Here is a 16000-nt window from a genome sequence, read left to right as displayed (position 1 = left end):
TTCTTGAAGCTTCATTTGCTCTAGTAGGACACCTACTGGACGTAAAAATATTAGTTGGCATGAATTTGAAGAGTGTGGCCTTTTGCACACAGCCTGTAAATGTCAACAACAAAAGGAGTGTGTAAAACATGTATATTGTAGTGATGGCAGTATACTGTGTATATTTATACTGGCAGTATGGGAAATGATCATTTACTGTGAGGTGAGGTGTGGTTGGGGTGTGGACAGTAGTTGTGCTTTTGTAACGTTGAGGTATGGACAGCTACACACTTCTGCCTGTTCACATTCTGTAAAAACTAAATGTTCACTGCTTTTATGACCTTTTTAGTGGGGAGAACATAGCTAGGATTTAATGATTTAACAAATCTTTTGAATCCTTTGTCCTCCACATTGCTAAATGGCTGGGAGTCCTCGATCACCATGCTAACCAGGTCTTCATCTATTTGAGATTGTTCTCCTGAGGAAAGACAATAAAGACAAAGCACAAATATAAATATCACACACATAACTTATAACAGTTGTATAATATTGTTATATCATTTAGCAACATTACTGCATGCTATATTATCATTGCATTTGATGGCTCACCTGGTCTTGCTCCTCAATCGGCGTTCCCCTTATTCTCATGCAAAGCTCTGTAGTGCCTAAGCATGGATGAGGTGTTGTTGTTATATCCCAGCTCCCTGGCACATAGCAAACACTTCACCTTGTACAAAAGTAAAGACAGCTTAACATAAATTGTATTGCACCATCAGTATTATGGAAATACATCTTCTGTAGAAATTTACATACCTTGTTGGGAGGAATAAGATCAAAATGTTCCCACACAGGTGAGGATATCCTCCTCTTCTTAGCTGGCTCCATTCTCTCCTGACTTTCTCTCATAAACCTCCAAACTGTCTCCAAATTCTCACTAACCGCAACTCTCCATCAAACACCCACATTTTTGAATGAAGTCTGAGGGGTTTATATCGCTGTCGTAGCTCGCGGCAAAGTTCGAACCACTTCCTGAACCAGTCACGTGGTACAGCCGGGCAGCGAGGCTTCAGACGTCATCATTTTCAGCTCCTCCCATAAATGAAGCAAGCCTCGATACGCGCATTGCAGAAACGCTCCCTCAATTACTCGACACAAGCTTTGAAGCCTCGATAGAGAACGTCACATCACTACTATTCGGGCTCAGATGACCCGGATAGCCACGGCTAACCCAAGGTTTCTGGATTTTCTTGCCTGATGATTTAAAGAACTTTGTTACTGCCTCAACCTCAGTAGTAATATAAAGGCACTTTTTTAACTAGTTTAGGAGCACTTTTCTTTTGTGCTCTGAAAGACACAGAGGCTAGTAGTTTTTAAAACAGAGTACCACAAACAACATGTATCCTTTTAGAAATAAACTTTTCTTGTGATACTTCTAAAAACCACATATTCTTAACTAGCCACAATAGCACTGTATCGACCCCCCAATGTTCCTTTAATGCAACCTATAATTGTCTAGTAGCCACACAAACACACTGCAACAGTAAGACTTGATGAGACAGAGGGGGTTACAGGTAGGGCCCCAACAGTCAGCAAAACAAGTCATAAAACAATAAAAGCTGCATACTTATCAAGAGCATCCCAGCACACACATCCCAACTGTAGTTCCATAGTTTTTCACCTTTTTTCTTTACAAACTGCTCTTTTCATCTCTCCATGTCAGAGGTCAACTGAAACCAAGTCCACCTATATAAAAACACCCCATCAGACACACAGTATTTTCCTCAGCACTTCACAACTTTCGCAAGGTATATCGTTTTAACTTTTTTTTTCGGACCCCGGACACAGCGCTGTGAGGTAGTTAGCACACAATTTGGCCATGTAGAAAGCATCGTTTGTTTGGAACGCGTCATCACTGTTCATACGAGTTTAATTTAATCAAACCTCATTTTAGGATCTACGTGGCTCCTCATCACTCGCCGATTCATCATTTTATTTAAATATCAGAATTTTCAGAATGGTGATCCAAGCGGGACACAGAGGCTGCTAGTTTTAACGCACCAGAATGCCGCAAATATAAATAAAAGCCTGACTATCCCGAGAGCCTAGCCGCAGCGACACCTTTCTTTCAAATGGATGCCTGCAGGTGCGTTGGAGCCGACTTTGCTACCCGCACAGAGCGTTTCGGACAGTCGGGCACTGCTTATGCAATAAAGAAAAACAACAATACAGCATGTTTCTCTGCTCCAAGACATCCGCGGTCCTTTCACACGGTAAGCATGTCTGTTATACCCAGCGCATAAATGTCTGTATGTCAGCGCTGATTAAACCCTGTTTAAAATGTGACACGTTTGTTGTCCAAAAACATTTCCTCTAAATTTGCAAAGTTACTGATTTAAAATCTGCTCTAAGAAATATTTCCTGTGATCTAAAATTTGGCACATTTATATTTGTGTCTGGTAACAACAGCAGCAAATGTGCTGTACAGCTGATTCTTTTGAGGGTGTAGCGCCTTCAAAGGTTGACGTAGGCACCATGTAGAGTTATAAAACGGGGTTTATTCTGGTCTCGACGACCCGGGAGAACTGCTCAAAGAAGAAAACGATTTTTTTTAAAAACATCACATCAAAATGCATTCTTCTACTTTGTGTAAATCAATCACAACGTAATTAATCACAGAAAATAAAACATTTAAAGAACACAAGCAAAGTAAGCTGACCTCCAGGAGGGGCTAAATAGTCCTTTGTGGCCTTACTATCTTTTTCTAACTTATTTCTTGCACTTATTTAATTTTGAACATTACTTTTTCCATGTGTGGAGCTAACCATGTGTGCTAGCAAAAAAGGGGTTGGGTGGAGACCCAAAAATGCAACCAACTCTACATTCCACTGTTCATCACCAGATGGTGCAAAAGCGCAAGATCCAGACATAAAGCATCAAATCCAAAAGTCCTTTACAGAGGGTTTTTATCATTATTATTATTATTTATTTATTATTTAACTAACTTTTTAAATGTTTCACACATTAAACATTAATGCATGAATGGATGTGTATTTTAAAATGAAATACTTACAGAAGACATTGTTAATTATTAACAGCTTAATTATTGTGCTTTGTATATGCTACATGTATATATAGTACATGCAGTATGACAGGAACACAGAGGTTTAGTGCCAGACTTCACATAAAAAGTATCAACTATGTTAGGATCCATGATTATCATGTGTGGTGTTAGTTTACATTAGTGGCTCCTCTCATGAAGGTGTGTGGATCTCTCACCTCTCTCCAAATTGTGGTTGTGTGTTTGATGCTGAAACAGATGAAGACTGCTGATTGGCTGAAGTAGGGTACAATATATATTTTTGGTTTTTGGTTTGGGCAGTGCTCACCGCTACATTAAATAAACTGCTGCTCGTGTGTGTTTGTAGGTTCTCAGTCATCCAGCTCATGGTTGTCTAAGGAGCCTGGAAACACTTCAGCCACCTGGAAATACCCAGCCTGCAGAGTACATCATATGATTTATTGATTTATTTTGTGTTCATGTCACATGGATGGATGTGAAATTAATTTATGATTGTTTTGTTTTTTGTCTGTTTCTAGAGGAGACGTCGTTCAGGTTGCAGGACTTGGTGGTTATAGAGTAAATGCCACCGGCCACACACGTAAGACCATATTTTGTTTGATTATTTCACAGTTAATGCTAGAATCTGATTTCGGTTTCTGTGACTGTTTTATACTTACATTTATGTTTTTTGTTTAATACTGAATGAAGAACAAGTTTTTTTCTTTTTGTAAATTTTGGAGTAGATATACTGTGCGCCAAGTTCCTTGTTTAAAAATCATTTGGAAACATAACAAAAGATGAAACATCATTCTACTCACAATTTTAGCTTTTGAAAGATTATGAATAACTTTTGTTCTTTTCCTTTTTCTCTAGTCCCTGATGAACCACCTAATCTTCAGTGTGCAGACATGTGTGTTGCTGACTGTGAGCCTACCAGATACTCTCAGTGTACTGCATATGTGCCATATAACAACAGGCTGTGTCTGGAAGAACATCAAGTAGATGCACGTGGGGTTAGTTAACTGCTAATATTACTGTATATCATCTGTGTATGTTTTAGATATTTTGGGGAGCACAAACTACATTTCTCTTCTCTCAGGGTGATTCTGGTGGTGGAGTGATTTACAACAACATGATTTATGGTGTAATCAGTTCTGGTTTTGAACGTGTCTGTACTGGACCAGCTGTTACTGTGAATGTTTGTTCTGACATGAACTGGATAAATCAGAAAATTGCTCAAAATAATGGAAAATAACTGAATGAAAATAACATCCAGAATAAACAATCATCTCTACATGAAACTTGTGTGCTGTGTGTTGTTTCTACTCTAGAATATCTTCATGTTAACTGCAAATTGTGAACCTTTTTCTTTGGTCTAAAATATTGTGTCAGATTTGCAGCTTGTGTGTGTTTGAATGTGGTGTCAGGTGTGTAGCAGCTCATCCTGTTGTTCAGAAACTCTCAGACTCACACTGTGAAGATGCAGAAAGGCTTTCTGATCAGACATGCCACCAATCAGCTGCAGGGCCTGAACATGATAGACTTCATAAATCTGAGTTGATTGTTGGGGGTGGAAATGTTTACGTGGAGGCTGTTGGCCTCCGTGCACTGAGGGCATTAAAATAAATACAGTAACCATCAAAATAAGTTTTGTTGATAAAATACATTTCTTGAAACCGTCCATTGTTTTGTCCGAACTCTAAAAACTGAATCCAATTTTCAAACTAAAAGCAGTGCTTTCAAAATTTACACTAAAGCAAAAAACCTACAAGAACAAAAAATAAACAAAATAAAATTATAGTACATAGCGACATATGTGTTTTATTTCTCATAACACATCATTTCCATCTTGTCTTCAGTCCTGCATTTTTATACTTCTAAGACCAAAATGAAAACTAAACTCTTCATATTCACAAACACTATTTGTTTCAGGATTTCATCATGATTCATTTTCCATATGAGGCAGTGCTTTCAAATTACTTTTGAAGTAGTACAGAGAAATTACTCTTCTCCTCGTCTTTTAAATTGCATCAATATTTTCCAACTGAGCAGTAAAAGGACACGGAACTCAAACATGAAGCATCAACGTGATGTTTAGATGTCAATTAATATTACAATAAGAGACTAAAGTAACTCGCTTTGAACACTTCAGTTTTCTCTCTTGATGCTGCTGTTCGTTTCCTCCCCCACTTGTATTTTTCTGCACTTCAGTGAATGTGCATAGCGCCCTCTGTTGTATGTTTGGGAGAACTGCACTACATTGTCATCAAACGAAACTGTGCAGAGGTGGAAAATGAGCAAAGGAAGCACATCAACTGAAGAAGCTTCTTGGATCAGAAGTTAAACATCATCCAGAACCTTAAAGAAGTAAAGTCGCTTTCTTTCCAGGCTCCTTAGACAACCATGACCTGGATGACTGAGAACCTACAAACACACGAGCAGCAGTTTATTTAATGTGGACCTGAGCAGTGCCCAAACCAACAACCAAACAATTTTTACTGAACCCTACTTCAGCCAATCAGCAGTCTTTATCTCTTTCAGCATCAAACACAAACCACACCTTGAAGAGAGGTGACAAATCCACAAACACCTTCAAATGTAAACACACATCACACATGATGAACATGGATCCTAACATAGTTGATACTTTTTTTTGTAAAGCCTGATACTAAATGTATGCAGGCCACCTGAACTGCTTTTTCTCGAGTGCCGCCCACTGGGTTGGTCACTAGAACTGTGTGTTGCCATCACTGGAGCTGTGGTTGGTCTTTTAGATTATTTAGACTGGGACTGTTTTTTGTTGATTAGGCGGCATGGTGTCCTGACGGCTGCCTCTGTTGTTTTTTTTCCCAGGAGGAGGAGAGTGGAGCACAGGTGGACAGCAGCCATGGGAGCAGAGAGCACAGAGTTTTGGGTGAAGACATGACACAGGAGTCGAGGGAGCTCAAGGGATTATTGTGTTGTCTTATTTACTCCACTGTAAATAAAGAGCACTGTCCATCGTACGAGTCCTGCTTTTGGGTCCTCCTTCCCCACTTCACAAACACTGAAACTAATTATACAGGTAATAATAAAGGAACCAGAAGTTCACATCTATAGCTTTAAATTTGGATAAATCTGTCAACACAACCATCAATAATAGAATAAAATACAAACAAACACTGAAACTAATGAAAAATTACACATGATATATGAACTGTGGAAACTAACTGAACAATAAAACTCAGAATAAACAAATTCAAACATTATATGAAAGGTATAAACTGATTTGCATCTTATTGATTTGCAGGCTCACTTTGCTCCAGGACTTGACGACTGGCCCAACCCGTACAGTCTTTGGCTCTTAATACTGAATGTTGAAAACTGATACTCATGGACACCTTATTTCAGCCTCTTTACTTTGCATAAGAGACCCAAAGCATTACATTAACATGATGTTGTCTAGTGGACCAGCACGTCCATTACATGTTTTGCCGTTATTGCTGTTTGTTACGAGTTCAAATATTGAGGGTGAGCACAAAACAATAATGGTCCAGAAGAGCTTCGGTCAAACAATGATTTTAATGAACACGCGCATGGGGAGATGAACACTGCCCACAGACAGCATCGATCTCCGCCCAATGATACACAAGCAGTTGTTTATACCATCAGGGTTTACGTTTATGACGCCCCCTCATGCGTCAAGCAGATACAATACATGCATAAGTTTCAAAACCACAAATGTTCTGTTGACGACTTTGGACACATTTAAAAGGACATCTTCTCCGTCTCGAGGCCAGGTGCTTCCTATTAATCTTCTAACTCTCGCTTATCTCCTGGAACAAACTGTCCCTTAGGCAGACACAATTTTGCAGTCACAAGCTTTTGCAAACTATTATTTGAACTCTTACCTAAATATGAGTCTAACTACTGTTTGTGTGTGTGTGTCTCGACCTCCAACGCACTCAGCCTCACCCCGCCCGTTGATGCTTCTAACCTTTTACCAGACAGCTCTCTGTGATAGGTGTAATAATCTTAACTAAGAACATGTGTAATCTATTGAATAAATGCTTTGATGAAATGATAATTAATGTAATGGTAATGATGATGGTTATGAATAGTAGCAGTAAAATATTTCCCTGATCTCCACACTCCCGCTTTTGACCTCTTGACCACAAGAGGTCACCATACGTTGCTTGTGTCACTCCTCGGCCCACTCAGCTGCTTCCATGTCCATTAATGGCATCATGGGCCCGGGTCACCGTTCCCTCTCTAGCCGTCCTCTGGCCCAGGGAATGAGACAACACCCTCTGAGACATCAGACAAAAACAAACACCTTTCCCTACTACGCCTCCCACACTCATCTCCTCAATTGGTCTCTTAATTCTTCAAACTTGGTTCAAGCTATCATGTTTGGGACTCTCTAATCAAAAGCGAGCCTGACTTATGGCCTTGGGTCCCTATTTCGTCTACCTTTAACAACGGTGGGAGTGAAGCTCCCGTGGAATGTGCTCTCTGTCTCCTCTATTATCAGAAAAAGCAAGGTCCTGACTCTCTGAAAACAGTATTTCTTATAACTCAGCAGTATAATGCATCATAAAACAATATCATTCATTCACAATAAATCAGCAGCCTAATGTAATACAAATCAGTTTAACAAATGTAATAGTTATCACCTTCTTCTAATTCAGGAGAATAATGCAAACTAAAACTACATAATAATTTCACAATCATTAATCAGGGGCATAACGTGGCATAAGATAATATAATAATCTCACAGTCCCCCTTTGATCTCTTTTAAAAGAGATCACTTACACCCTAGAATCCAGGTTTGCGAGGTCCATTTCTTCTTCTTAGTCCTGAGGCCCTGTGTCCCCGTTTAACGAGTGGACCATATTGGATGACCTCTGTGTTTGCACAGTTCAGATGCAAGAAAAACTATGATTACAACAACAATAGTAGTTACAGATGACACTCCCATCGCTCTCCAGTTCTCCCACAGCTTTATCTTGGTGCTCCAGTTTCCCCAACCTCATTTTGGTGCCACCTTGTACCTTTCAAACGTACTCAGACTAGAACCTCTGTCCAAGGAGCTTTTAACCTTTACTTTATTGCTGCAGCTATCAGTGTCTTCCAGTCGGGTGATTCTCTGCTCTTCTTTCTTCGACCTCAGGGGTTAGACCACCCTTCAGTCGTTGCACAGATCAGGGGATTATTCTGCCCCGATTTTCAAACAACGATCTGTGTATTCTGGGGTCACAGCCGTGTCCCCCTTTTTACCAAGAGCCTCTCGAACCTCGTTGGTCTGGTGTTCCTGGTTTTTTGCCAACCCCTTCATGGTTATTGCTGTGTTTATGGGATCCATCCTTTTGAGGTGACTAGCTAGAGCCCAAACTGCATGACCCTTGGCCCCAGTTGCTGTCTCGGCAGTCTCCACGCCTATCTCTGCTGCGAAGGATCCTCATATCTCCGTGACCTCGTCTGGTGTCTGTTCCTTTCTCTGTAAGACAGAAAACCAAAACACCTCTCTGCCTAGCCTTAATAATCTAATGTTGTTATTCATTGTTCCTCGAGTGATTCAAAATTGGTTTAGAATATTCAGAATGTTCAGGACTCTCTGGCCCAGGGACTTATTCTAATCATAATCTATGTGTGTGTAAGCGTGTTTGCATTTAGCCCTCTGCACTCAAAGTCAATACCTGCAATATATCAGTCCGGTCCATCACGCCGAACGAAGCTTATGACCTTCTAAAGACTGAGTGCCAACTCATTATGAGCACATTTGCAATGCGTATATGAAAATAAAAATAACCACTTATTTTAGTAAAAGAAATCAAAAACAAATTAACCATTTTTACTTCTAATCTTTGCCACCTTTTTACAAAAATCATGTGTTTCTTTCAGCCTTCCGTCCTACGATTTCCTCTCCAGTGCGATACTCAGCTTCTCATGAACACAGGGATTTTATCCTCTAAACCAGGGGTCACTAACAGGCGGACCGGGGTCCGAATCCGGACCCAGTCGCCATCCTATATGGACCCGGACCTATAGTTAACAAAATATTAAATTATATTTAATTTTGACGGGGCGATTCAATTTTAAGCGGTAACCTTACATTGTATTAGACCAGGGAACATACTAACCAATTGTGTGCGAGTTACGCCACCCACGTGACACTACTTAGCCAATCACATCTGCGCATTCAAGGCGATCGCAACGCTGAGTGCAGACACAGACAGACAGAGGAAAGACATGGTGAGAGGTGAATGACAAGCGAGACGATTAACGATACAGTGAGACAAGACGTGAGCGGGAGTCACAAGAGGTAAAACAACTATGGCGCTTTCAAAAAAGAGAAAAGTAGACACCGAAAATAGAACTTTCAAGACTGAATGGACTGACGCATATATGTTCATTCTTCCGGCCGCAAGCAGCAAACCAGTGTGTCTCATATGTTCAGAAACCGTGGCACTGATTAAAAGTGGCAATGTCAAACGCCACTATGAGACAAAGCACAAAGCTTTTGAACAATCATACCCACCCAAGTCTGAACTCAGGTCCCAGAAAATTAGCAGTCTCAGAGCCCAATATGATCAGTCCACAAGGATCTTAACCAGTTCTTTCACCGCCCAACAACGTGCTCATGAATGTTCCCTCAGAGTTGCTTGGATTTTAGGTCAACACAAAAAGCCCTTTGCAGATGCAGGTGTTGTCAAAGAGTGCATGAGTGCAGTAGCAGAAACATTACTTGAGGGTAAACAAAAAGAAGAGCTTCATGACAAAATAAAGCAAATACCTATGTCAGCATCAACAGCCACAAAGAGAAGTGAATTATTAGCTCAGGATGTGCTATCCCAGCTGGAAGAAGCTATTCATAAGACACCATGTGTAGGCTTGGCTGTAGATGAGTCCACTGATGTGTCTGACAATGCTCAGCTGTTAGTTTATGTAAGGTTCTTCAACAATGATAAGAAAGAGTTCTGTGAAGACCTGCTAGGTGTAACTTCCCTTCACAGCACTACAAGAGGAGAGGATATTTACCTGGCCATTAAGGAAATGTTAACAAAGCGAGGAATAGAGCCAAACCAAGTGGTTTCAATAACCACAGATGGAGCCCCTGCTATGATGGGGAGAGAGAAAGGAGCTGTAGCAAGAATGAAAGAGGACAATCCCGAGCTAATCTCTTATCATTGCATTATTCATCAGTCAGTGTTATGCTCCACCCTGTCAGACGAGTATGCTGAGGTGATGAAAACAATGATGAAAATGATTAATTTTCTCAGGGCATCTTCTTCTTGTCAGCATCGCATGCTCAGGGAATTTCTCAGAGAAGTTGATGCACACGCTGATGATCTTCTGCTTCACAACAATGTGAGATGGCTTAGCAAAGGCAGGGCATTGGAGCGATTTTGGTCCATCAGAAGTGAAGTAGCAGCTTTCTTGGAAGAGCTGGAAAGTCAAAAAGCAACAAACTTTTCTCTCTTTTTAAATGATGGGAAAAACATGGATATTGTGGCCTTTTTGGTTGATATCACTTCACACCTGAATGAACTGAATTTGAAGCTGCAGGGCAAGGACAATTCAATTTGTGAACTGATGACAGCTGTCCACTGCTTTCAGAGGAAACTTGAAGTGTTCAAAGAAGACCTGCAAGGAGACTATGCACACTTCCCAACAGTGAAGGAACAGGCTCAGGGACAGAGAGATGTGTCCTCTTTTGTTGACTTTGTTGATAAGCTGATTGAAAACTTCAGCAAACGTTTTGATAGCTTCAGCTTTGGACAGCAGCTCACCATGTTCATAAAGAACCCATTTGCCATCACTGATGTCAGAGGGTTCTCAAAGGAAGTCACACAGCACTTCAAGTGGGCAAATGCTGGGCCTCTTCAAATGCAACTAATTGATCTCCAAGCAGATGTGGCCCTGAAAGAGCAGTTTGGAAGAACTGAACCTGCCATGTTTGGCTCCACATACAGCTGTGAGGCAGCTTTCTCCACAATGAACATAATAAAAACTAAATATCGTTCCAGGATCACCAATGAGCACCTACACATGTGTATGAGAATGGCCCTGACACCATTCCAGCCCAGATTTAAAATCCTAGTAGAGCGAACTAAAGCTCAGTTCTCTCACTGAACAACAGAAAGTTGGGACGTGGAATATAAGGGGGAAAGAAAGAGAAACTGTAAAATTGTTAAAATGTTTTGATGTTATCTGTTGAAAATGTATTGAGACTGTTTAGTCGAGATGTAAAATGTAAAGAAAAAGGGAAACTTTTTTTTTCTGAAATTAATCACTTTGTTTTAAGATGCACAATTTAGCCATTTTATTTATTTCTCTAATTCACAGTAGGCCTATTTCTAATGTAGGCCTACTGTGTGTTTCAGTGTTAACAATAAATTTTGTTGAAATGTTTTAACTTGTATTTTCATTGATTTGACAATCTATTGTTCATACGTTCAGATATAAATTAAAAAAAAAAAAAAAAAAAAAAAGGTTGCTTCTCTATCACAATCATAACATAAGTTAGACATTATGATGTCCCGGACCTCTGCTTGAGAAGATTTTCTCCAACTGGACCTCCTCAAATTTTAGTTTAATACCCCTGCTCTAAACGCTATTCCGTTTATTTCAATCATTAATGCTTAAACATGCAAATCATGCTTTAAACTTCTCACTGGTTCTCTAAAAAAGTCTGGGAACTTTTGGGTCATTACAAGCTTAAGTTTTACCATACCTAAATTATTAAACACACAAATAAAGTCATAGAATATTCATAAAACCATTGTTTGATGTTAAAACTCATCTTCCCCCTTTTTGACACACTCCCATGTGTCAATTCACCTGGAGCTAGAAATTAAAAGAAAAGGTTAGTGACATATCTCAGAAAGTATCAGAAATTCTCCTCTCGAGTATCGTTGCCCCAGTCTTGTCATCCTGTGTTAGGAAATGAAATCAGTGTAGTTATTATGTTAAATCTGTTAAACTCCTGGCTCCGCCCAGAGCCTGCATCTGCACAATTGCCTAGAAACAAAACCTGTATTAATATGAACTTCACATTTGAAACGTCGTGTTTTTTTTCGCCACTGTTTTTCCCTCACTGACCACAGCAGGGGAACCTATGTCTTGATTCAGCCATGAATCCAGCTCACCTGATTCATCACTGAGCCCAACCGTCACTGGCATCTGATAGTGCTGCACTGCATGTTTTTCCCTTGATGTCACTATTTTCAATGTGTTAAGGAGTGAATAGTGAACTTCTTTTAATGGTGTGTTTAATTAATTTGATTTAATAACTTGTGACCTTTGAGTCCCTTCCTTGCAAGAATTATGGCCAATGACGGAAATGTATGTATTACATTTAAGATTGGAAAACAATGTCAATGCCACAAACGTGAGTTGTCATATACATCTGTGAGTTAATCTGCACAACCGTGTGCACATGTGCTCTGTGCATGTACACACACAAAGAATTGACCTTCGTTCCTTAAATTTGTAGCATTGCCTCTGTGCTGCCTGATGGTGCTCAGTGGCTTTTGCTTCTTGCTTTTAAATCAGATGTCACTCTCAACATAAACACAAGCTACAGCAGCCAAGCAGTCTTAGCTGAGGAAACAAAGATACATTTCCTCATTTAATGTAAAATATTGTGGTGATGTTATGTTATATTAGGCAGGCAGCTGCCCAAATAACACTGTGACAATCAAAAGTACAGGGAGTGCAGAATTATTAGGCAAATGAGTATTTTGTCCACATCATCCTCTTCATGCATGTTGTCTTACTCCAAGCTGTATAGGCTCGAAAGCCTACTACCAATTAAGCATATTAGGTGATGTGCATCTCTGTAATGAGAAGGGGTGTGGTCTAATGACATCAACACCCTATATCAGGTGTGCATAATTATTAGGCAACGTCCTTTCCTTTGGCAAAATGGGTCAAAAGAAGGACTTGACAGGCTGAAAGTGGCATTGGTTTTGGTGCCATAAATAGTCAAAAATAGTGAGATATCTTGCAGAGGGATGCAGCAGTCTCAAAATTGCAAAGCTTCTGAAGCGTGATCATCGAACAATCAAGCGTTTCATTCAAAATAGTCAACAGGGTCGCAAGAAGCGCGTGGAAAAACCAAGGCACAAAATAACTGCCCATGAACTGAGAAAAGTCAAGCGTGCAGCTGCCAAGATGCCACTTGCCACCAGTTTGGCCATATTTCAGAGCTGCAACATCACTGGAGTGCCCAAAAGCACAAGGTGTGCAATACTCAGAGACATGGCCAAGGTAAGAAAGGCTGAAAGACGACCACCACTGAACAAGACACACAAGCTGAAACGTCAAGACTGGGCCAAGAAATATCTCAAGACTGGTTTTTCTAAGGTTTTATGGACTGATGAAATGAGAGTGAGTCTTGATGGGCCAGATGGATGGGCCCGTGGCTGGATTGGTAAAGGGCAGAGAGCTCCAGTCTGACTCAGACACCAGCAAGGTGGAGGTGGAGTACTGGTTTGGGCTGGTATCATCAAAGATGAGCTTGTGGGGCCTTTTCGGGTTGAGGATGGAGTCAAGCTCAACTCCCAGTCCTACTGCCAGTTCCTGGAAGACACCTTCTTCAAGCAGTGGTACAGGAAGAAGTCTGCATCCTTCAAGAAAAACATGATTTTCATGCAGGACAATGCTCCATCACACGCGTCCAAGTACTCCACAGCGTGGCTGGCAAGAAAGGGTATAAAAGAAGAAAAACTAATGACATGGCCACCTTGTTCACCTGATCTGGACCCCATTGAGAACCTGTGGTCCATCATCAAATGTGAGATTTACAAGGAGGGAAAACAGTACACCTCTCTGAACAGTGTCTGGGAGGCTGTGGTTGCTGCTGCACGCAATGTTGATGGTGAACAGATCCAAACACTGACAGAATCCATGGATGGCAGGCTTTTGAGTGTCCTTGCAAAGAAAGGTGGCTATATTGGTCGCTGATTTGTTTTTGTTTTGTTTTTGAATGTCAGAAATGTATATTTGTGAATGTGGAGATGTTATATTGGTTTCACTGGTAAAAATAAATAATTGAAATGGGTATATATTTGTTTTTTGTTAAGTTGCCTAATAATTATGCACAGTAATAGTCACCTGCACACACAGATACCCCCCTAAAATAGCTAAAAGTAAAAACAAACTAAAAACTACTTCCAAAAACATTCAGCTTTGATATTAATGAGTTTTTTGGGTTCATTGAGAACATGGTTGTTGTTCAATAATAACATTATTCCTCAAAAATACAACTTGCCTAATAATTCTGCACTCCCTGTATATCTATTTTGAACGCCTCAGCTGGAAAAAATTCAAAATGGTTTATAAAGTTGGCCACAGGTCTGTATGTAAATGGCAGTTAAAACATTGCTTCATATTTGGATATGTATGATGTTAGTTTCTAAAATACTAAAAAATGTGTTTATTAACAAAGTAAACTAAAAATAGACATTATTAAATTTTATACTTTTAACTACTGAATTGAACATAATATGAAATAATGTGTTTCCACTGTGGGAATGATGGATCCAATGACAAATAACTTTCAGATTAGTAAAGCTATATTTTTAATTTTTCTAGTTTTCCATTTCTATTTAGATGATTTATATTTATATTTAAAATGAACAGGATCATAACAAAATAACACCACTGCAAGTGTAACAAAAATATGTTGAAATCAAATGGTATGTTATTTGAAATCAATATGAAACAATGACACATGCATTTTATCCAATTTTTTTATTTATTTAATTTTTCCCAATTGTCCAAATTAGTCTGTGATTTGTCTTATTGTCCAACAAATCATATTTATATACAAATATATGTGACTCTTTAAATGGATCATTCCTCACTTGATGACGAATTATCCATTTAAATATTTGCAGAGTCCTAAACTTGATGCCAGTGAACTTATCAGCGGTTGGTTTTTAAAAAAAAAAAAGCCCAAAAAATCCCCTATGAGCAAGCACTTGGCGACGGTGGGGAGGAAAAACTCCCTTTTAAAGGGGAGAAACCTCCGACAGAACCAGGCTCAGGAAGGGGTGGCCATCTGTCGCTGCCGAGTGGGCTTAAAATGTTCACTGTCCATCCTCCTTCTGACAGGAGCTTCCTACAGACCAGGTATGAATGATGCCTGAGTGGACATACAAAACTCACAAGTTCCTGGCTCTCACGGCTCCAATGCAGAGGGTTAGTCGAAGACGGAGGGGCATCGCGAGGGGCGTCGGGGGACGGGGGACTGTGCCTCACTGCCCTCCCCTTCTCCAAGAAACCCGTCTTCAACAGAGTCGAGAGAGCCAGGAACTTGTGAGGTGTGCATGTCCTGGTGAGCCTCCACCTTTTATAGGTGGGTGCAGCCTCGACTGTACAGAGACAGACCAGACCAGCTGCACCACACAGACACTTCAAGCCTAATCTGAGTACAAAACACACACACACACACACACACACACACACACACACACACACACACACACACACACACACACACACACCTTACCATTAAAAAAATAGGGTTCCTTTACAATGTCAGAAGGAGGAAGGCACTAAGGCACCGCCTTCCGCCCCTCGACGCCCTCGCGGTGCCCCCTCCTTCTGACAGGAACTTCCTACAGACCAGGTATGAAGGATGCCTGAGTGGACATACAAAACTCACAAGTTCCTGGCTCTCACGGCTCCTATGCAGAGGGTTAGTCGAAGACGGAGGGGCATCGCGAGGGGCGTCGGGGGACGGGGGACTGTGCCTCACTGCCCTCCCCTTCTCCAAGAAACCCGTCTTCAACAGAGTCGAGAGAGCCGGGAACTTGTGAGGTGTGCATGTCCTGGTGAGCCTCCACCTTTTATAGGTGGGTGCAGCCTCGACTGTACAGAGACAGACCAGACCAGCTGCACCACACAGACACTTCAAACCTAATCTGAGTACAAAAAACACATACATACATACATACATACATACACACA

General features: G+C 40.6%; 2 protein-coding genes and 1 long non-coding RNA gene across 3 annotated transcripts; 2 read left to right on the top strand and 1 right to left on the bottom strand.

The window, feature by feature from the left end:
• Nucleotides 1–382: 382 nt before the first annotated feature.
• On the bottom strand, nt 383–983 carry LOC146656798 (uncharacterized). The gene is made up of 3 exons (XR_014914172.1): nt 793–983; nt 589–706; nt 383–457 (listed from the first exon to the last, which is right to left on the bottom strand). It is a non-coding gene; the product is annotated as an uncharacterized LOC146656798 (long non-coding RNA).
• Nucleotides 984–1711: 728 nt separating this feature from the next.
• Nucleotides 1712–4329, top strand: LOC146656797 (trypsin-4-like). The gene is made up of 5 exons (XM_085427004.1): nt 1712–2249; nt 3405–3481; nt 3577–3638; nt 3914–4053; nt 4140–4329. The coding sequence occupies exons 1-5, from the start codon at nt 2109–2111 to the stop codon at nt 4293–4295; spliced, it is 576 nt and encodes a 191-aa protein (XP_085283130.1). The 5' UTR covers nt 1712–2108; the 3' UTR covers nt 4296–4329.
• Nucleotides 4330–10522: 6193 nt separating this feature from the next.
• Nucleotides 10523–11155, top strand: LOC146656796 (general transcription factor II-I repeat domain-containing protein 2A-like). Its single transcript, XM_085425854.1, has one exon. It carries the CDS (start codon nt 10523–10525, stop codon nt 11153–11155), a length of 633 nt encoding a protein of 210 aa, XP_085281980.1.
• Nucleotides 11156–16000: the final 4845 nt, after the last annotated feature.

The sequence above is a fragment of the Rhamphochromis longiceps genome, linkage group LG12 (assembly GCF_057381845.1).
Source record: "Rhamphochromis longiceps isolate RC_006_pf linkage group LG12, R_longiceps_female_GT1.1, whole genome shotgun sequence".
Taxonomy (NCBI): Eukaryota; Metazoa; Chordata; class Actinopteri; order Cichliformes; family Cichlidae; genus Rhamphochromis; species Rhamphochromis longiceps.
Note: the sequence above shows the minus strand (reverse complement) of the source record. Positions and strands in the feature narration are given on the sequence as shown.

Coding starts and splice junctions, on each gene's coding strand:
- LOC146656797 (XM_085427004.1), top strand. CDS start 2,109: ATGGATGCCTGCAGGTGCGTTGGAGCCGACTTTGCTACCCGCACAGAG. Junction 3,482..3,576: donor GGAAATACCCAGCCTGCAGA/GTACATCATATG, acceptor GTCTGTTTCTAG/AGGAGACGTCGTTCAGGTTG. Junction 3,639..3,913: donor AAATGCCACCGGCCACACAC/GTAAGACCATAT, acceptor CTTTTTCTCTAG/TCCCTGATGAACCACCTAAT.
- LOC146656796 (XM_085425854.1), top strand. CDS start 10,523: ATGGATATTGTGGCCTTTTTGGTTGATATCACTTCACACCTGAATGAA.